The following is a 22,508-nucleotide window of genomic DNA, read 5'->3' as shown; positions in this document are numbered from 1 at the left end:
AACTCTCTTAACTTTAAATACCCAAAGATATTACTTTGGCATTTTTAATTATAACATAATTAAATAAGTTTGATTTAATACGTTTTATTGAATACAAAACAAAAAACGCTTTTATGATGAGTTCTTAAAGCATACACTAAAAGTTAAAACTTTGACTAGTTTATTTACAGTTTCAATTTAATATATATTTTTTATAATTAACAAGAGATCCGTCCCGGATCCTCCGTGGTATGTTTATTCTCTCCTTATCCACGTGCCTCAAACAACGTGAAAATCAATACGATGATTTAGACGAGCCATTCTCGGATTTTAAGAAGAAAAACATTTGGCATTAAAAAAAAAGATTTAAAAAAAATAAATACATGGAAAGCCCATAAGATTTCTACGAAATACTTGACTCCTACATTTTTGCACATGGTAGCTCACAAATAAAAAAACGCAATTTAAAATAACACAGAACGTGGTCATGGGTAGACTAGAATCTATTTTTCGAGCCATTTTTTCATTGTCATAGGTACCTAGTTCCTACATACGATACTTAAAATTGTTCTCCTTTGGTATTTAGAACTAATTATATAAATTAATAAATAGCGCTGCAAACTGTTCTTTTTTGGCTAAATATTTTTAAATGACAAACACGATACATATGTAATTTCTGCACATGAAACTTTCGTCTTTACGTAACACAATGTTCAATGCAATCATGCGGAAAAACGTAATATTCGTGTTTAATAAACAATTTTACATATTATGGCAAATGTGGTTTTGCCGTATATATTTAAGAATGGAGATAGTGGATAAGAATTTACATTATATTTATTTATCGTTATGTGGCGGTTGCACTGGCAAGCACGGGCACGGCGGAGGTGGGTACGATGGCAGCATTGTGGGGAAGAAACCTGATGCTGCTGCCAATTGTCTGAAATTTTAATTAGTTCCTATAGCTGAGTTATAACTTCTTTGATTTTTGGAGACTTATAAATTATTGAAATAGTATTTCTAGTAATAAATTCGGTAGTACCAGTTACTCATATTCGTATGCGAACCCACAATTGTAAACAATAGACGCAAATATTTCTTCCATACATGAGTGCAAACATTCGTACATAGTACTATTGTTTGCATACAAGTGAGTGACGAAAGTTATACATAGCAACTTAAAAAGTAAGTAAATAAATGATGGTTAAGGGGACAAGTAGATCTTTGTATAGTCATAAGCTTATTCGGTTCACATACCTGTATTGTTGATCTAGATGAGCTTTTTCAATTCTCTTATCTTTAGCTCTTCTGTTTTGAAACCAGATTTTTACTTGTGTTTCACTGAGTGATAATGCAGATGCTAATTCACAGCTGTAATAAAAAATAAGAAAGAGAAATAATTCAATAGTTAAATAATACGTACCAAAAAAATCAGTCGAATTTTACATATCACTATTCATGTAAATCTTAATTTTATCTCACCAAAATTTAAGGCAACACAAAATAATTGTGGGATATATCCGGCATCCGCCATCTTGGATAGACTTACGGAACTATTAATCATATAGGTACGATCATGTACTGTAACGGAATAATGGAATGTTCATTTTTAATAATTAAAGTATTTTTTTACTCACCGTCTAGCACGAGCAACATATTCGCCTCTAGCGTACTCAAGTTCCAATCGCAGAGTTTGGTGCGCTGAGAAGGTGGTACGTTGCCGCCGTGGTCGACTTTCTTTTCGTCTTCTACGTGCAACTAAAATTATAATAATAAAACCTGGTTATCTTATTAAAACAAATGTAATAATAAATAAGTATTAATATACTTTAGCTTTGCGTGGTGGCCAGCCGCTAGGTAAAGCTAAGGAAGCCGCCGGCCCGCAATCGCGGCCAATCCAAAATTTCCCATTCCGATTGCACTCGCCTATGTATCATGCTATACGTCTTTTCCCATGCCCTAATGTTTATTAAAAGATTAATGCAGAACCATGAATCATCATAGAAGGAAATATAAATACAGATAAATAAAAAAAAGATAAATAACATTACAGATGATTTTAATAAGGTAGGCACCATCATTTTTTTATTGTGTTTTCTTTTACGCGTGTATTTAGCATTTAGAAATTCAATATTCACGTTTATATGTCATTGTTATAGTTTAATCTGAAATTATTTTCAATCTCAAAACTTCCTAACTATTTGCTTAGGTAGGTAATTGTTTTTAAATGTAACCACAGATTATCATTAAAACATTTAGCAAACATATGGCAAGGGTTTAATTACAGTGTAAAAAATAAATTAATCGCAAACAACAATAATAAGGTTTCGTTGTGGTTCCTGCAATCAGTGGGAAGTGATTCAGTGATAAAAAATACTTGTAAGAGCTCCGATTCGCACCATATTGTCCCGGATACCGGAAATATTTTGAAGCCTTGTGGTGATTCATGGACATAACCGTTAAAAATGAAATAAGATACCTCTTAAAACGATCCCGTTTAAAGGCAACAAGCAGCTATTGTAAATATATTTTGATTTGTATTATGAATACCTATGTCCTATATATTTTGTACAAGGAAAACGCAACCTGTGATGCTAGTTTGAAGCGACTGAAATTAGTAATTTTTTTAAGAATCGAAACAAAATAACATTTTTTAACTTACTAGGAACATAAGATTTTAGAGAATAATCATTGTGAAAATGAAATACAAATTACAAAATAATACAGAAATATATCATTCTTAAGAGCGTATTTTTAAAAGAATACAGAATGTAAAAAAGCTTAACTAAGGACAAGACTTATTAAACCATCTTTTGAATTATTAAAATCTTGGTAAATCCGAAATCAACGCCACGTTACATGCATATCTTGTCTTATTAGTAATTAGTATTTATTTTGACAGCATACAAACAATTTTGAACCATTAGATGCAATAGCACAGATTTCTTAGTAGTTAACAGTAAATTATGAAAGGAAGCTAGGCCACTACACCTCTATACCACTGCACGGAAATCTCTGTCGTGCAACTGTCACAACCGGTGAAGCCTCGTACGCGCCTGCCGGCTCATTTGCAATGATTTACGATTCAACGCACTTCGCAGAGTTTAGTATATTGCTTTTTATAAGCTCACTTCAACCTATATAATGTTATGAGTTGCCCTTCCGTGGAAAAAAATCTTTGATGAAGGTAGAAGAGCGAATAATTTGATGGAAGCGAATATTTATTAATTTGTTGATGAAGCTTCATCATTTATCAATTTGTTGGTAAGTATTGGTAAAATTACCTAATGATGGGCCACGGACATGGTGCATAATTTAAAGAATACATTTTGAGTACATTTCATAACACAATAATAAAAAATGGGAAAAGAAATTGTGCCAAAAATGCGTCCAGTAGATATTACGAAAATCAAGGAAATAGCATGTTTCATGTCGTTAGTAGACAGGGATTGTGCGTGAGGATTGCTCAGCTATCTTATTGTTTGAATGAATATAACCGCCCATTCGCTTAATGTTGGCAAACAAAAGAAACAAAATACTAAGGAGAGATTATCTTATATTACAAAATAAAAAATGGTGTTACTAATGTTGTATATTCCTCCGAAATGAAAGTAATATCGTATCATCAGTAATTAATATATTTATTAAACCATGAAAAACATTGTTAGGCCTACCTTATAATTTTTTTCATTGTTTAAATTACCTCTAGTACCTATACTAGGTTGTGATTTTGGAATTTCTTTAACCTATTCAAAGCCGCTCTATTTTTGGCCATATTTATCATCCCGGGGCAAAGTCGCGGCTAGATAATAAAGACAACGGCCTTTTTGTTTTGCTTTTAGCAATGAATATAATATCAGGCCCCATTTTTTCTTGAAAAAAACTTTATCTTAGTTATTCTTAGTATTGTTGATTGAATTACAAATCAAGATCACGGTTTAAACAAAGCCCGTTATTGATTGTTTCTCTGTTATAGTAACTAATAAAGCTATTTAAAATCGTGTTCACTCTGAGAATTGTCAGCTGTGGTGTCTCACCACTTGTGTGTAATTGAGCCACAATAGGGGTATAATCTGGGCGAGTGTTGTCGCTTTGAATAATCACTCACTCCATCGACGACGTGTGACGTGATAATGATGACGTATTGATATGAAAATTTTAAAATGTAGAATACGTGATTTTTATTCTACTTACATTCTGGCTAGACGTAAATAAACCTATTGAATATTCTTTTTCTTTTTAAAATCTTAAGCCATATGCTATGTATGCTTTGGTAGAATACTTAAAAGTCACATTTATATAAATATCACGTAAAATGAGAAAATGGGAGGAAAGGATAGAAATAAATCTTACCAGAGGGGATTCAAAAAATTTAAAAACTTGTCTCACGTGATTATTGGATCTCCCAAACAAATACTACGTAATAAGTTTGCTATATTGCTATATGCTCTATTGCCGGTAATTTTGCTTTATTTTATAACAACAACAAAAAAAGAAATAAGGTCTGTCCAAAAGGGTAGTCCAATACAATTAAATTTAATATTATGCAAGTAACTAAATAAAAATTTAAAATAGCTTGACGATTATGCGTTAGAGATTTCTTTTAAATCGCACCCTCTAAATGTTTGTTTTGTGATGCTATAAAAATCATGATTAATCAACAATACTAACAATACAATAATAGGAAGAAGATATTAGGGGGTTGCTCCCTTTAATATTCATTACAGATCCCCTAATTACAAATTTATTCGACCATCGCTCGTTGAGATTAAAGAACACCTGATTTCCCTCTATTTATTTTTTATTATTTTCAATAGGTTTGCAAAGAAATTGATATTGCGAAGAACGGTTGCTTCATTAATTTTCAATTGAGCCCGATAGTCTACGATTTGAATGTATATTGAGATATGTTAGGTTGGTAGATATGTAGTATTTATTCATTGCATTTATAAGAAAATGAATTAGCTAAGTATTATACATAAAGTTCCGGGATTTTATGATACCTACCAAGTTTCAATTCCATTTCCAACACAATAATTTTTAAAATGTTCTACTAGTATACCAAGAGTTATTCAGCATATCTCATTTCAATGAATGTTGTATTATTTTTTTAGTATTGAAGCAATAAATGCTGTTTAAGACGTCAACACAATAAGACAAGGGACAAGGTTTTGAATCCCGCTTCAAGAGTCTGGATAGATTTTTTTTTTAATATTTCAAATAACTCATATATATTCGTATCCAAAATAGAGCTACGACCTGTTAAGAAACTAATTATAGTTTTTATCGACGAAGGCACGTCATGACTTCATGGGTATCCTAGATTTCCATAAGAAGAATAGTGGTGACTCAGTAGTTGGGATTGTCGGGGGTTCTAGACCAGAAGAGCATATAAGGAATTAATAAAATTTTCAATTTATCTGCTCATTATTCACATCACCACTGCTCGAAACGGTGAAGTAAGAAATCGAGAGGAAATTGTCCAAGTCCAAGAACCGAAACAGCGATATATGAAATCTGCCAACCCGCACTTGGTCAGCGTGGTATATTATGAGCTGAATCCTCATAGGAGACCTGTCTCAGCTGTGGGAACATACATGGATGGAATTCCACGCTAAGTAAATTAACAAAACTAAAAAATCAATAGGCATTGATATTGATGATTGTGTTCTTATATTATCTTATGTTGTAGTTGTTGTATGTATTGTGGACGTTAATCGTAGCATCAGTTATATTCGAGTGAGCAAAACGGTACGACGTGGCAATCTGCTTAAATACGATGTAAACGAGTACGATACAAATTGTGGATTGCGGCTTAGCTAATACAAATCACAATGTTATGTTTCCAAAAGAACGAGCACGCACGTGCGCTCTCCCACACAACTCAGCCAATTACCGTTTAATTTTTATTGCAGTATTTTGTGTTTGAGTGTATTGGTTAACCGAAATTATAATGTAATTAATATGGTTAAAAACAAATACGTTTAATTTGATATTATATAAATAAATATTTTTTTATCTAAGCATTAATATTTATTACATTCGGTCATTAAAATTAATAATAATGTATGCATTGAAATTGTATTTCATTATAATTTCAACAAAGGTAAAGTTAAGCTTGCAATCACAGCTATATGTTGTCGCATAGCTGCGTTGCTGTGTAACTTATATTTTCAAAAGAGCGAGAAGCGATTTTTTTAAGAAAGTTACTTTAAATCTTACTTTGAATTACTACTGTAAACATAAAAATTGCCTCTATGGTAGGTATCTCCTACTCAATTATGCTATAAATTAAAGTTCGTGAAATAAGAAGACGAATACTTATAAGTATTATTATTCTAATAATTAACCAAAACAATTGAAAGAGATCCTATTCGAAACGAAAATGTTTCATTTATGTTTTCACATAATTTTCGCCAGACATAATTTTCATTATTCAGTTTCACGGACCGTTGTTCCGTAATAGTTATAAGAGTTGAACAATGGATTTTATCGCGGTGTAGCAGAATTGCCGGCAATTTTCACACAAGGGTGAGTCAGAATGAGGACACAGCTCGTCGGTATAGCCGACCATCCATTCGTGGTGTGGTAATCGCATCACAGCCTCGCAGGCTCTGAGTACCTTCCGCATCTGCAAACATAAACTCTCGAGACACTTTTAAACGACGCGACTAACCATTATGATTCTATTATCAGACAAAAAGATTCGAACGACAATTGTCACTCTAATAAGATTGACGCGTTCGCATGCTGAATGAAATTCATATTTTTACATTCTAAATAGATTCATTCATCATCATGATGATTTTATTGTTCTTAATACTAATGTGACGCGAAATTGTTCCGAGAACTTCTTATTTTCACAACCTGTGCCACTTCTAATAAATAATAGTTCGATGAAAGTTTCATACTACTTCCAAATAAAGTCAAAATAATATTAGAAATTGCTTTTAGCAGTGAATCTATTAATTTTTCAACTCATTTACGCTTTTATATTCCATCTGAACAGGACACCCGCCGAACCAAACAGGGTGTAGTAGGAGTTTTAACTTTACGTACTTAGTATAACTATTTACTAATCTCTGTCGGTCCCAAGTCCCAACCAAACGGTAATCAGTTTCGGCACAGATAATGTAACTTCGGATTTGATACTTGTTTCGGTTACGAAGGTGGTCAGCTATCTGCCTGTCATAAAAAACACTTGATTAAGGTAGGCATAATGTCTATCGGACTTCAATAGTAGATTCCAATCGCTAAGCTACCGCTCTTAGATGCTTATATGCAAATAAGAGTATCTTATTTCCCACTGTGAAATAAGCATTATTGTATGGGACACATTGAATAGATATTTTCCTCAAATATTCATAAAGGACGTCCAGTGAGCGGGGATTAAGAGCGAAGAGGTTTTATCTACATCGTGCTCTATTATGTTTTTCAAAGTATTTTTCTAGTGATATTTTATTTTCACGATCTCACAGATACCCTTTCCATTCCAGTCTCTTTGTGGATCTGGATGTCCGTCTTACAAATATACATTTATTTTTATCATAGAACATCTTCTCTTTGAAGTTAAAAATCTATTTTTTGTACCTACTGTACCTTTAGAATGTGTTTTCTTCGTTTTATTATGTTTAATGTAGATCTTTACTTTAATTCATATCTATTAAATTTTCCCTCTTTGTCCGCAAGGACTTCTGACAATGTTACCACCGAGACGGTTCTTATATCTTCCGAGTTGACACATGATGCAATGATGCTCCGTCATGACATGAGCAGTTAGAAGACATAAAGTGCTCCAGTACAGGGAGTTTTAATTACATTTTTTTCAAATTAGTTACTGCCATACTCTGCTGTATGAAATTAGGATAAAAATGATCAAATATAAAAATCGACTATGAATCTAGTCATTCATCAGTGAGATAAACGTGAGAGATTCACTTTTGTTTTAAAAATTTTAAGAAATTTCTAAATTAATAGTGTTAAAGCAGTTTAATATGGTTATATATATTAGTAGCCTTTCCCCGTGATTTTATCCACATAGTACAAGATGATATATAACATATCTATATCCTTTCCATACATTGACTATCCAGCACGAAAATAATTTTTCAAATCGGACCAGTGGATTCTAACGACAAGCTCGTTTAAACAAAGAAATAGATAAACTAACTAATTAGGTATCTCTTATAGTCGCGAGTCTGTCTCTCTCGCACTTAAACGCTTTTTCCTACTGATTCAGAAAAAAATATATTCATGAAGAATGAATTCAGAACAGTAAAAATCGAGTGCTTGTACATTTAATATTTATCCAAAAACTGATAGGGTGTCCCCCTATTAAATAAGTTTAGCAGAAGCAAAATAATTGTTGATAAATTTTTTGTATGTCTGTCTGTCTATTTGTCTGGTAAGCAATGTCTTCGAAACTACTCGATTTGAACGCGGTTTTCACATGAAGATTATATTGAATGAGGAGCATTGTCAAAACTTTATTTAGTTAAAATCGGTTATGAGAAAAATAAGTTATGGACGTTATGGTCAATTGAAAATTTGCTTTCGAGTGCTGATTTAAAATTAAAAAAATGCGTTAAATGCGTTTCCTTAAACGTTTAATATAGACAAAGTTAGAACTTATAACTCTCGATACAAATAAAGTAAAATGCACGCTGCAGTCTATTGAATTTTAATAAAACGTCTATCTATATGGATAATTATTGCAGTTTTGTTACCTACTGGCGGGCGGAACCGTGGTTGATAGCTAAGAATAAATTCATTAAGTGAAATAAGCGGTTAAATATAACACGTGCTTCACATCCCACAAGATATCAAGTTTTTTATCAAGTCCTATTTTGAGAACCTAATTTGCTTCTTGTGGAGGTAGTAAGTACATACAAAGTTCTTAAAGTAAACCTGGATTGTACAAATAGTACCAAGAGATAAAGTTAGGTTAGGTTACTACATAGTATAATAATCTATTAGTTATTAAAGTAGCTAAACATGTAGTAAAACTATAAATTAGATCTTCGAGACGAAAGTAACAGAAGCCATCTGTCGTGCAAATAAAATTATGTCAGAAACGCGCGATAAATTGATGCGTAATTGGAAACAAAACTGTGGATTTAATGCTGGTAAAAAAGTAATTAGTATATATTCGTATAGGTGAGTTTTTCGAATCCTCATCTATAATAGATTGATGTCATATTGGTTTTAATATACCTATCGGCTCTCACCATAATGTACCTACCTATGCATTATTAGAATTAGATAATTAAGTAGAAATACTTAAGTATCTAATTCAAATAACATGTTATCCGAATTATTGAATAATATTTACCTTTATACATATATTATAAGAAAAAAATTGTTAGTTCGCCAAGAACTGCAGACTCCCGAATTTCTAATTTCCATTATATCGCAGCCTACTAATATTATAAGTAGGAAAGTTTATAAGAATGTATCCAGAATGTTTGTTGCTCTTTCAACCAAAAACAGTCTATCTGTATGAAATTTGGTACGCAGATAGAATATGCCATCGATCAGCACATAGACTACTTTTTTTGGGAACCACACGAGAGAAGCCGGATAGCGAAGCGAAAACGAAGCCGAAGTGGGACCAAGCTTAGTTTTCTATATAATAGGGAAAAATATAGCAAAGTTCACTCTAATCATATACTTGCCTATAGGCCATTTATATATACCATAAAAAATATATTACGCAGATACAATACATTGGGGTTTAAAATAAAATAATATAATTTCATTGATTATACCACTTATATCGAAATTGTCAGTAATTTCAAGTTACGCAACAATAAATACTTAACTATAAAAGAAAAATAAAAATTTAAACTCATTAATTCTTTTTTCTGAATTTTTATGGGAAGAATCCCATAAAAATTGCCACATCATTGACAATAATTGATTTGTTGATATCAATAATATAATAAAAAACACGTTCCTTTAAAGGGTACATAAATTAGAAAATGTTTTTATAATTTATTTCTATAGGTAAGTATATTTTTAATCCACCTATTTTGAATTTGACTAATAAGAGTAGTAAATGCATTTTTTCTCTATTAAAATGTTATAAGTATTATTATTATGATAATTAAAATTATACGCACTGAAATTCTGCATCTTAATTTTGTCGGTAGCTAATATTACCAACCAAGGATAAGGAAGATCCATTTTTTAATATAACTAAGTATATAGTAAATCTATAATTTTAAAATACTTACGAAATGCTGCTAAGCCCGCGCCAAACGCTAGTTGATGATGGGGTAGCAAAATAGGACGTGGACACACTGGCAGAGGAGATGCCGGCCACAGCTGTTGGAACCTGTTCCCTTGATTAGGTTCAACGTCTCCAATCTCCAAATCCGATGAGGATTCACTCTCCGTACGCTGCGGACGTTCCTGTGTAACACTCGAATCTTCTAAATGTCCATATATACGCGCGAAAAATTTCCTAGGAGAGGACGGCCTAGGCGCTTGAATTGAAGTGTCTTTTTCGATGTCTTTCGTATCACTCATGTTTGAGTCTTTCAACTTTTCATTCATTTGACCGAATATAATAATAAGAATTATTTAAATAAAAATTTATGAATAATATAGGAATACAAGACTGCCGACTATTAATTTATATTTGTATCTTTTCTGACACTAAAAATATGGGTAATTTTATACGAATCGACTTTTAAAATATAGAGCTTTCAAACACGTGTTATCCCGTCACTGAAAGCACGTGCATTAAATATGTCAGGTGCGCTATCCGTCGTGAAGCTCCGCCCACTACCCTTACAGAAATGAAATAAGTGGAAAGGGTGAAAAGTAACCAATGAGAGACCCATTTTGCGATATGCCCCAGCCCAAAAGGCGGGAACTTAACAGAATCTTGGCGAACTAAGTTTATCACCGGAAAATTTTTATTTTTATTCTAGAAATTTCAGCGTGTTTAAGAATTTCAATAGTAGAAAGACTGTTATTTCGAAACTTTTGTGCAACCATTATAACATGATATTTTTGTCATTACTGAGTATGGTAGTATTGGGTATTAGTTATTTATTGATCATTCATTATCATTATATGTTTTATAGAGCAAATTATTAAATGTCATAGGTAATTTACAACTAAAGTCTTCAATTAGGTACCTCCGTACCGACTACAGACTATGCTCTTTTATTTATTTCTATTTTAGGAAACAGCAGTGACAAAAATATTTGAAAATATAGGTAAGTATGTTTGTGGTCGTACCAAAATATTCCTGTTCGTTCGTTCGCCCGTGGTCCATATATAGGCAATGTCATTCAGTGAAGCTGCAGCTTTCTAATGGTGAAAGAATTTTTAAAATCGGTCCAACTCAAGATTTTGTCTCATAACTTTTTACTGGGAAATTGATTTTAATGATAATTTTTTTTTATTTTATAGCTGGTACCTGCACTGTAGTCCCATTTAATTTTGATCCAGTTTGAAAATGCTTTAGTTCCTTGCAAAAAAAAAATGTATTATCTATTCTTTTATACTATGCTACTAATAATATAAAGATGAACTGGACCGATTTTAAAAACTCTTTCACCGCTTAAGCCGTGACCCCTGGGTACTAATATTATAAATGTATCACGATCGAAGCCAGGGTGGAACGCTACATTATAAAGCTTGAACTAATTCTTAAAGGCTTAGTACTTTAGCCACATATAAACGTTATCCTTCTGAAGCAAGCCCTCAAAAATCTCTGTATTATATAAATAGGTTTCTAGTTTCTACCAACGGCTCTTCGTTCCTATACAGGTAACATATGATTGTTTACTACTAGCTCAATGCAAAATCACATCTGCTTGTAAAGTAGGTATCAATATAACTACTCAGTACATGTATATACTCTCCGTACATTTCTTCACACATTCAATTTTACAATATACATCCCATAAATTGCCAATAATTTATCTACTACTAGGTGACCCGGCAAACGCTGTTTAGCATTACTCTTATCATTTAGGGGTATGAAAAATATGTTGCCCGATTCTCAGACCTACCCCATATGTACACAAAATGTCATAATAATGCGTCCAGTTCCGATAGGGAGTATGTAAGTAACACTGTGACACGAGAATATTATATATATTTTGAGATTTCGTTAGACAAAAAACATTATACCAACTTCAATACACGACATGTAAAGAAATTTAAGGTGAGTGCAAACTCATTAGTAAACCATGTTATAGAGGCAACTATTGAACGTTCAAGAATAAGTCATAACAACGAAATTGTCAAACACTACAAAGAGTCTTATGTAATCTTGGTGAATATATTACCTAGTCGTAAATTACAGTATGCTGAGAAACACCATTGCTGTTATAATAATCTCATTATTTTTATGTCTCACATTCAACTATACATTTCCTTTACATAGGAAATCTTATCGGCGATATGCAAACGGTAAGAATTATATATCGTTATTTTTTCTTAGGTTCTTGCTTTGTCTTGATTGAAAACATTCGCTTTTCTGACTTGTTCAATAATATTATATTATATACAATAAAAAGGTAATTGTATATAGAGAATTTAGAGGACAAAGAGACAATATAGAAGTTATGTATAGGCACCTACCTAATATCATTACTACTAATACTACTAGTAATGTATTATGTTATGTGTGCTATGCTACTACGTATAATTAGGTATAATAAGGTAGGCTATTTAATGATTGCTTTTGAATTATATGCGATTTATTGACGGTTCATTAAATCTGATAACCTTTTTAGATACGAATATGTGGCGCATTCATCAAAATCATGGAAGTATAATGGATAGAAGCAAGAAAATGGCGTCCAACATAGAAAATGTGATACGAAAAATCAAAGACACTACACAAGATTTGGGTAAAAATATTTATGTTCACATAAACTCTAAAAATCCAGTAAAATACATATTAAGTGATGAAGATTTACGACAATATGAACAGTTGGTTATTATGAAAAAATATCCTTATTTGGATTTAAAAGAAAAAGAAATGAAATTCAGTCCAACCAATAAGAACGCCCGACACGACAACCATGGTTTCCATCCTGAGGCTAACATAAACGATCCAAGCATTTGTGATCCGAATGACGACTCTATTAATGTAGAAATAATAAATCGTGGATTGTCTGGAGTGGCCATACCAAGTAAACATCCAACTACATTACAAGTATCAATAAATAACAATTTATATGAGAATGAAAAAATCAACGTTGGTGAAAAATATTCCGAATTTACATTACACCGATTGAATAATGATGTTAATGAATATTTAAAGCGAAAGGGTTTTGAAACTTCTTAATTCTACCTATAATAAATAACGAATGCAAAACAATAAATAAACGTTTTTGTAAATATGCATTTTAGTTAACATTAATGTTGCTAGTATTATTTAATTCAAATACATGCAGAGTTGGGGAAATCCTCACATTTATATCAGTACATATTTCAATAAGAAGAGAGCTCATATTTTTCAAGTTCAAGTTACAGTAGTAGGAAAAAAAGGGGAGGTCGTGACAATAATATGATCATACTTTTACCTTTAGACTTCTTCTACGAAAAAAGTCCACATTGCAAGTATAAGTATGACTTATCCATAGACTTATCTGTTTTCGTGACATATATTTTAAAACGTTACACACGTTACATAAGGTATGTAATTCAATAAAATAAAACTGTTACTGGAGTGTTAGGATAAAATTGATATATGTGCAATTTATGATATCATAAAAACGGCCGTATACTGGCAGTTCAAACAAACAGAATTTTCTACAGAGCATTGTACAGTAGTAGTTGTATATCGGAACACTCAAGTCGTGACACATAAGACAGTACTGTCAGTGCCTTAAAAATCTCCTGAATTATGAGGTATTACTGTTGGAGTGGAAAAAAGCAAAGATGATATCGTTATTACTTTAAAATATTTTACAACGAATATTATCGATTTTACTTTTAGTAATTACAAATAGCGTGAAAATCATACAAGCATTATTATTAGGTTACAAAATTCCGTCTTGAACAATGTAGCTCGTAGTCTAGTAGTAATCGTAGATTCGTAGAAAGATTTTCATAGTCGTTTATGGCAGCTTTGAGGAAATGTGACACTTGACACTTGACAGTGACGTTCACATAGCCTATGGTATGCCTACACGGCTTTTATTATTATGGTGATAATATCGAATGTATACCAATAGTAATAACGATATCTTCAAGCATCAATAAATAACTGTATATTTTAATAGATAGTCAAACACGGACCAATTTAAACAATTGGAGCTTCATTAAAAATGAGATAAGCGCTCCTATTCGTTTATACGCTTTGCTTGTTAAATTACAACAAATAATTCACTTGCCATACTTTTACATTATATTTGAGTGAGTTTTATTTATTATTTTTACTAATACACATTTTTGAGTTTGTCTAATGTAAGTGTTGACTATATATGGATAATAATTTATTAACAACAAATGTACTCTAAACTCCGTGGCCGTATCTAATAACTAATTTATTTTCAAATTTCAACTTCAATTTGAATTATTCTTTTTCAATTAAACAGTTTGATTATGGAGCTCCAGTGCAAAATCCAAAATTATGAATGGGGCAAATTAGGTTTGGACAGTACAGTAGCAAAGCTTGTAGTGAATGCAGATCCGTCCATGACTATTGATCCGAATAAGTCTTATGCAGAATTGTGGATGGGTACTCATCCTAATGGACCATCCCTCATCATAGAAAGAGATATCCACTTATCAGAATATTTAAAAAACAACCTGGATGCAATCGGACCAGATGTAAGGAGGAAGTTTGATGTATCTGTACCATTTTTACTAAAGATCTTGTCTGTGAGAAAAGCTCTGTCTATACAAGCACACCCTTCAAAGGTAAATAATTAATTAAATATTGATGTATATTATATATTGATATTGATATTTTATGAATGTTGTGTTAGTATATTAAAATAATATAATACAAGATAAATAAGCTGTATTTCAACTGAAAATTGAAAATAGTGAAAGCCAAATATATTTTATAACCTAGGCACATGCTGAAGAGCTTCATAAAAATTTTCCTGAGTTATACAAGGATCCTAATCACAAACCAGAACTGGCTATTGCTCTCACACCATTTGAAGCACTCTGTGGTTTCCGGCCTATTTCTCAAATAAAGGAGTATATTAACAGTAAGTTTTGTATGACTTTGAATAATTTCCCTTTTAAAATTAAATTGCAAAAATTGTAGGATGTCAGTAATGAAATTTATAAAAAAAAATGTCATAACTCTCATTAGTTCTGTTGAATCTGTTTTGAAATCTTCAAGAATAATGAAATGTAGAGATAATTCTAACAAGAATACTGCTCTGTTCCTCTAAGTTATTTCATAAAAAAACTATTCATTAGGGTTCAATATAAAAATAAAAAAAATTGCAAGAAACATTTGCACAGCTTTAACATGGATTTGATTGAATATAGCAATATAACAAATTAATAATTAAAAACTGTAAACTGTAAAACCATATACAAAGAATTAACTATTACTTTTGCAGAGTTGCCAGAACTGAAAGAAATTCTATCAGAGGCTAGTGTAAATGCTCTAGAACAAGGTGCTGTTGATGATAGTGCTTCATTACTTAAGGATGTCTTCCAATCCTTGATGACTTCTGAAAAGAATACAATAGCTAGAGCACTTGAAAATGTAATGAAAAAATTGCAAAGTGAAGGTAACTTTTTGAGCAAATAATAAAGCCAAGTGGGCACAGACTGATAGAGCAATAAATGATTTTTCAATACTTATTAAAAAATGTTATTCATCCAATAAAGTATTACACAAAAAAAATAAAGATTTTTCTAAGATGTCCAAACTCAAGCAATAAGGACACATTTTTGAATTAGTTGTTTAATGCAATTCAAATGAAAAATTTTATCAAAGGATTATATAGACCTTTACCCATTTACTTAGTGAATCGATAATTAATATTATTTTCCATTATAGATGAATCAACACAGTCTAAACTTCTGTATCCACTACTCAAGAAGTTACACTCAGATTATCCCGGTGATGTAGGTTGCTGGGCCCCATACTTCATGAACTATATACAGCTGCGTCCTGGACAGGCTATATTTTTAGGGCCCAACTTGCCGCATGCTTATTTAAGTGGAGGTTTGAAAAGATCATTATTATTAAAATTGTTTGATAAGGAATACCAGTGTCCTTTTGTGTAATTTTGTTATTAGTCATTCAGGACCTTATCTAAAATAATAATATTTTCTTTCCTTTTCTCAAGCTAAGATCATACAAGAAGAATGAAGTATATATAAATCATTTTGGTTAAAGTTAATTATTACATGGATATATGGATAGATTCTTCCTTTATCTTTGTATCTTGTAATATTTAAACTCATTCAAATCCATTCTATTTGATTTTGTTTTCAGATTGTGTTGAATGCATGGCATGTTCGGATAATGTAGTACGAGCTGGGCTAACACCAAAACACATAGATGTTCCCACGCTCATCAACATGTTAGACTACACTAGCTATCAACCAAATGAGTTACTATTTGTTCCTCAAATTGAAGATCCAAATAGTTGCATTTGGAGGCCTCCTGTGCCAGATTTTGCTGTGGTTAAAATACGGGTATTATTTTTTTGTTTTATGCTGATTATTTATTATAAACTATACAGGGAATTTTATAATGCCACATCAAGGGAAAATACTATCAATACTGATTGAATTTTCGAAAAGTTGTTAATGCAGTTTTCTTTCTTTACAAAAACTAGACTAAAAAAACTTATCAGTATGTGATCATGGTCTTTTATATAAATAATCAAGTGAAAAATAAGGACAAAATTACACCTTTATGATATACGACATATTATGTAATCTTGTTTTTTCTCTTATGACATCATGCAATTTAAACAGAAGACATTATCCTTTTAAATAGCATTTAGATTTGTTCTTTTGTATTGATTTTATTTATGTATATCTTCAATTTTATGGTCTATTGGTACAGTTGCTCAAATAAGCGTTCGAAACTAAAAATTATTTTAATAATTATCACATTTAATAAATCCGAAAAAGAAGTAATAACTGTATTTTTAATAACAAGTAGTTAATAAATATGTATGATAAACATGTAACTTTACTTTCAGGTAGAAAGTGGGGATTCATACAACACAATTGTACGTCCCAGTCCAAGTATTATCATAATAATCTCTGGTAAAGGCGAAGCCTGTGACACTGAGCCCATACCAGCTCGTGCCGGAGTTGTTATCTTCTTGAAGGCCAGTCGCCAACTGACCCTAACGCCCTCTGACGGTGAACATATTGAGGCTTATCAGGCCATTTGTAATGTTTAGTGTTTGATAATTATTAGAACAAATTTACAAATTCTTTTTTTGTAGTCGGTAAAATTGCTTTCATAAACTTTTAACCCAAGTCAATTTTTTTTAAATAATTAAATGAAACGAGAAAATTAAGATTTAAGTTCAGTATTATGACGCTGTTTAACCAAAGTATAATTTGAGGCTTATTATTTTAAATTTTCAAGACTATATTATGTAAAAGAAAATTTAATTTTCTCTTATCCTCAAATTATTTTTTTTAAATAATTAAACTATAACAAGGATAAGGAAAAGGAAGCAATAATTATCCTAAACTATGTTATACTATGATAAATAATTATAGATAAATGTATGGTTTGGGTTATTTGTTTAATAATATAATTTGTTTTATATAATTTTTAAGGTATTTTCTTGTTTCTAGTATTAGCAAAGTATTTAAAACCAGTAATGGTGTAATAATAAAACTATATTAAGATCTAAAATGTGGCTGTGACATCTGTGCCTTCACATTATCCAAAAATACGAATAAGTTTATTTATGTACTAATATCGTCGAATCACAATTTTTTTTTCAAATTTATTCTAATAATCGCTGTAGTATAAATTATATCTTAGATTTATAATGTGTTTTTATTGATGAATCTATTGTTATTTTTTAAATAAATATTGAATACTTAAGCTAATTCTTTTTTTTTGTTCTGTATAAAATATATAGACGTATAATCAAATAAATCAAATCAATCAAGTTAACAAAATGCTTAAAGAACTCATGTCTAAATCAGTAGTGTACTTTATTGGTAATATATTATGTATACGTTATCACAGTATGCAAAATTATTCGTGGAATTGAACATAGTACACCCTGTATAAATAATAATTTATGATTCACATATAAACAAACACCAATGACCTTTTCCGGAAACAAAGTAATTTTGTTTTTAAATCGTGCAACTTATAACTTCTGAACAATTTACTTTGTAGGTATATATTTATAGTTATGAAATCTTATATTATACAATTGTTATGTTAAAACCAACCACATATATTTCCCTTTATCTGTTTTGTCTTTGTTGCAATTACGAGGCTCGTGACTTATACAACAGTTACATACTTAATATTTGTATTCAAAACTAAATAATAATAACAATATTTTCTTTGGTAGTATCTGTCTGTAGAGAAGTAGGTATCGTAGACAAAAACTTAATAAACCTCTTTATAAACCTACAACATCTCCATGTAAAGTATTTTGTATTGATATTATTAGATGGACTTCTAAATTCTGTTACAATTATATTCGTTTAATAAGATTTAATTAGCCGATCCTACGTGTGTAATGCAGTGAAGATTAAAATTAACCCATTCCTTACAACCCATCCCTTCGGTTACCTGTAATATTTTTAATTATCGATCTTCAAGGAGACGAAGTAATTTAGGTAAACCTATATAATATTCTTATATTTTAATTAGATCTCTTTAAACATTGCAGTGTTCCTTAAAAAGCAATAAACATGGCATAAATAGGCACTATTACGGAATAATAAAATGAGTAGGATGTAACCTCTGTTCTCAACTAATAAAATCCTAATTGTATAAAAAATAATAACCTACCAATTTCTTATGACTTCTCATAAAAAATAAATTACTTTATAAATTACAACCATCATAGCTACCTAAGTATGGCTTAACTTGGTTTTACGTATTTATTTAGCACGTAAAATTGGCAAAGAAAGGTCAACCGCCTGCTTTATTCGGAAAACGGTATCATTTTAAACCAGCTAGCTATACAACCATATGAGTACGTGTAATGATTTTTTTATGTTAGAGCTGGTATCCGAGCCGGTGGGTCGCCTGATGGTAAGCGATCACCACTGTACATGAAGGAGTTATTGGGGTAAGGCATAGTGAACAGATTGACGACAGGAATAAAGGAATTGACTAAAATATCCATAAAAAATCAATGGGTAAATTGAAAGTATGTAATACTGTAATAATTGCCCTGTTACCTATTACATAATTGTGTAATGTCTTATGTACTTATCTTGAATAATAAGAGAAGATGTTCCTATAGATCGATCTTCATCATAAGGTATATTATTGTTATTGTATTGAGTATATTATTGCTATTGTATTGAGGTATATTATTGTTATTGTATTGAGCATTCTTTATCGAACATTGGACACAAACAAAAAGTACATACACCTAAAAAACTTCATCTTTTATTCTTCTAGAGTCATCTTTCCATAAGGTTAACTCTGTCAAATGACTCCACAACTCGATTCGAAGGAAAATATTTCTTCATTCAGCATCCTATTTAAAGTCAAACTCAAATATTTATTCATTCAACTAGACTTCCTATAGAAGCATTTTTGGATCGTCATATTACACTATATTATAACATTTACCACCGGTTCGAAAGGCAGATTCTACAGAGAAGAGCCGGCAAAAATCTGTAGTTGCTCTTTTAAAATGATATCAATTTTACATTTTAATTCTACATTATATGTAACAATTACATAACGAAGATGCCAAAGAACCTGTGGTTCTTATGCGACAACATTCCATGGATTGTCATCGATATATTAATGCTATAGTAGGCTTTCTAAACTAATACATTTTTAATATAGTTCTTGAATTTAGCGTTACTAAATGATTTAATACTATGAGGAATTCTATTGTGTAAGCGTATACCTCGTCCCATAAATGAATTTTTAACTTTACTAAGCTGGATATTATATATATTCTCTTTAATTTTATTTCTATTCCTCGTGTCATAACAGTGTATATCTCCTACTTTTGTATGTAAGTTGATGTTATATTATATATATTCAGTGCAGCTGTTCGATAATATTCTAAAATTATGCAACCTCAAGTAAAACAATTGACACCTCGCAGTGACTAGTGCTAAAACTATTGCAATTTCATCACACTTAGGACAGGAATTGCGGTTGAAAATGATATTCAAAGCAATCGTATAAAGTGCAAGTACCAGAAAATGAGCAATATCTTGGCCTGGACCACAGAATTTCTCAAAGGAAATCAGATTTTGTGTTAGGCTTCTAATAAATTGATTTAGATAATACGAAATCTGTGGTCTGGTTATGTAAGAACGTTGTGTACTGTTTTTCATTTTAAAATTTTAATTGGTTCACAAATGGATTATAAATATACGTAAAATCAATATGACGGTGTACCTACAACCATATTCTCTCATAGGCTAGCTACTAAACTAAGTCCGGTTGAGTTATAAATACTCTGCAGGATGATTAACAAACAACTCTTCCACTTTGGAGTTAATTATCTACAACAATATTTTCTATAACTAATAAATAAAAGCATTAGGGCTACTAGTTGCAACCTCATATATATAACAGAGATATAACAGAATAAAAAAATATTCTTGCGATTTAATACTTTGATATCGGCAGCTTCCCACACAGAAAGCTTATACGATAAACAATGTATAAAATCCACTGCATTTTAATCCTATATTTACCACTAAGCATATAATTTTATTTGTAATCCTACTAGAACTATAAATGCGAAAGTTTGTGAGGATGTGTGTATATTTGTTACTCTTTCACGCAAAAACTACTGAACCGATCGCAATAAAATTTGGTACGTTGACAGCTGGACAACTGGAATAACATATAGGCAACTTTTTTCCCGATATTCCTACGGGATACGGACTTACGCGGGTGAAACCGCAGGGCGCAGCTAGTGTTTCATAATTCCATATTTCGCCATTCTTTGACTCTATTCTTGATTACACGTATTTGTATTGTCGTAAATTATCATATCAATGCTCGCGAAGTTGCCGTAGGACATGCAATTTATCTACATGATAAATTGTTCTTTTGCAATATTTGCCTTTAAATAAGCTAAGTACATGTAATTAAAGAAATATTTAATATTATGAATTAGGAGATATAAATGAATTGAATGATAGTGTTTAGGTAATGCTTTAATAATACTGGGTCTTAAAATGAGGACATTCGTGTATATATATAATATGTTGGTGTTTTATTGCCGTTACCTTGTACCTACGTCCTCTAGTATGTTATTTTACTGTCTTATAAGTTTAGAGAGGACGGACTACCATTCATCCCAAGTGCCTTATGCAATTTGCGTTCACTCCAGTGTTTGGAATGCTTTCATTCACAAGCCATTATTATAATAACAGCTTAATCTACAGCTTTTGCAATAACATTCTCGGTCCCGTTTCTAACTATTGTTATCACACTGCAGCTGCAAAATATATATGCAATATAAGCATATTATAAACGATTTGATTAAAAAAGCTACGCGTTTACTGAATTTTGTTTCGCAAAGCAGTACGTAGTAAAAAGGCCGAAGGCTCAGATCGAAAAAGTGATACTTATTTTTGCAAAGTAAAGAGTGCAAGGTAAAAAACACTTCACAAAAAATACCGTAGTAGTAACCAAAAATCAATCGATAAGATCACATGCGTACGAATGTATTTTCGAAAGCGAGCAATGTCACTGTTATCATTTATCTAAGGATGATGAAACCAACAATAAGCGTATATCGTGTAATGAATTGTATAAGGCACTGAAGCACCATTACCACATCTAAAGCTCATATATATTACAGCATCCGCTCACGTACATCACGATGTAAAGCAGAGCGTCGCTTATGAAATTGGTACTAACATTGAATAAAGAGAATGTTCGGTTGCATGCGGTAAAAGATGAAGCCTTTAAGGTACTTATTATGTAAAGCCTTTAATCGTAAAAATATATAATTGGTTAGTACGTTGTAAAATAAATGTTTATATAAAACTTAAGAACTGCAAAAACTCATTTTTCTGGACTGACTGTCAAAACAGATCATAATTCGTGGTCCTAAAATGATAGGGTAATCGAGGATCAGCCTTTAGCTCCGAACGGATCCTTGGCTTCTATAACAAACACCCTACCCCATTTGGTGGCTGTGAAAGTGTATAAGTAGGTACGTGTAATGTTAGATGTTCTTCTTAATTTGTGTTTTTTTTTGTTTTCGGGCTTTTGAATTTTTGCATTTTTTTTTTTATTTTTAAGTCAACATTTATAGCTTAATTTTTGTTGGTTCATACAAGACTTGCAAATATAATAGAATCAATTCAAATTCACAGGTTTCTATAAGTTCCTAAGCTGGCCCGGGAACGGGCTGCCGCCG

General features: G+C 31.3%; 3 protein-coding genes across 4 annotated transcripts; 2 read left to right on the top strand and 1 right to left on the bottom strand.

The window, feature by feature from the left end:
* Positions 1 to 119: 119 nt before the first annotated feature.
* On the bottom strand, positions 120 to 10,509 carry LOC119838110 (homeobox protein rough-like). 2 transcript variants are annotated; one of them, XM_038363929.1, is made up of 4 exons: positions 10,215 to 10,509; positions 1,617 to 1,737; positions 1,237 to 1,350; positions 120 to 919 (listed from the first exon to the last, which is right to left on the bottom strand). In XM_038363929.1, the coding sequence occupies exons 1-4, from the start codon at positions 10,507 to 10,509 to the stop codon at positions 817 to 819; spliced, it is 633 nt and encodes a 210-aa protein (XP_038219857.1). In that variant the 3' UTR covers positions 120 to 816. The 2 variants fall into 2 exon arrangements, 1 of the variants encoding a protein (XP_038219857.1); XR_005288182.1 differs by lacking the exons at positions 120 to 919; positions 10,215 to 10,509 and adding an exon at positions 1,808 to 1,943 and having other exon boundaries at positions 1,332 to 1,350.
* Positions 10,510 to 12,264: 1,755 nt separating this feature from the next.
* Positions 12,265 to 13,294, top strand: LOC119839373. The gene is made up of 2 exons (XM_038365639.1): positions 12,265 to 12,411; positions 12,738 to 13,294. The coding sequence occupies exons 1-2, from the start codon at positions 12,306 to 12,308 to the stop codon at positions 13,292 to 13,294; spliced, it is 663 nt and encodes a 220-aa protein (XP_038221567.1). The 5' UTR covers positions 12,265 to 12,305.
* Positions 13,295 to 14,147: 853 nt separating this feature from the next.
* LOC119838807 (mannose-6-phosphate isomerase) lies at positions 14,148 to 17,700 on the top strand. The gene is made up of 7 exons (XM_038364929.1): positions 14,148 to 14,367; positions 14,550 to 14,874; positions 15,032 to 15,173; positions 15,537 to 15,710; positions 15,983 to 16,150; positions 16,424 to 16,626; positions 17,142 to 17,700. Exons 2-7 carry the CDS (start codon positions 14,557 to 14,559, stop codon positions 17,346 to 17,348), a joined length of 1,212 nt encoding a protein of 403 aa, XP_038220857.1. The 5' UTR covers positions 14,148 to 14,367; positions 14,550 to 14,556; the 3' UTR covers positions 17,349 to 17,700.
* Positions 17,701 to 22,508: the final 4,808 nt, after the last annotated feature.

This window comes from Zerene cesonia, chromosome 3 (assembly GCF_012273895.1).
Source record: "Zerene cesonia ecotype Mississippi chromosome 3, Zerene_cesonia_1.1, whole genome shotgun sequence".
NCBI classification, from domain to species: Eukaryota; Metazoa; Arthropoda; class Insecta; order Lepidoptera; family Pieridae; genus Zerene; species Zerene cesonia.
The sequence above is the reverse complement of the archived record's forward strand: the minus strand, read 5'-3'. Positions and strand labels throughout refer to the sequence as shown.

Excerpts from the sequence above, each read along its gene's own strand:
- LOC119838807 (XM_038364929.1), top strand. The coding sequence starts at position 14,557 with ATGGAGCTCCAGTGCAAAATCCAAAATTATGAATGGGGCAAATTAGGT. Across the intron at positions 15,174-15,536 it reads AATAAAGGAGTATATTAACA|AGTTGCCAGAACTGAAAGAA; the intron begins GTAAGTTTTGTA and ends TTACTTTTGCAG. Across the intron at positions 16,627-17,141 it reads TTGCTGTGGTTAAAATACGG|GTAGAAAGTGGGGATTCATA; the intron begins GTATTATTTTTT and ends CTTTACTTTCAG.
- LOC119839373 (XM_038365639.1), top strand. The coding sequence starts at position 12,306 with ATGCTGAGAAACACCATTGCTGTTATAATAATCTCATTATTTTTATGT. Across the intron at positions 12,412-12,737 it reads TTATCGGCGATATGCAAACG|ATACGAATATGTGGCGCATT; the intron begins GTAAGAATTATA and ends TAACCTTTTTAG.
- LOC119838110 (XM_038363929.1), bottom strand. The coding sequence starts at position 10,509 with ATGAGTGATACGAAAGACATCGAAAAAGACACTTCAATTCAAGCGCCT. Across the intron at positions 1,738-10,214 it reads CGCGGGCTTAGCAGCATTTC|TTGCACGTAGAAGACGAAAA; the intron begins GTAAGTATTTTA and ends TTATAATTTTAG. Across the intron at positions 1,351-1,616 it reads TATGTTGCTCGTGCTAGACG|CTGTGAATTAGCATCTGCAT; the intron begins GTGAGTAAAAAA and ends TTTTTATTACAG.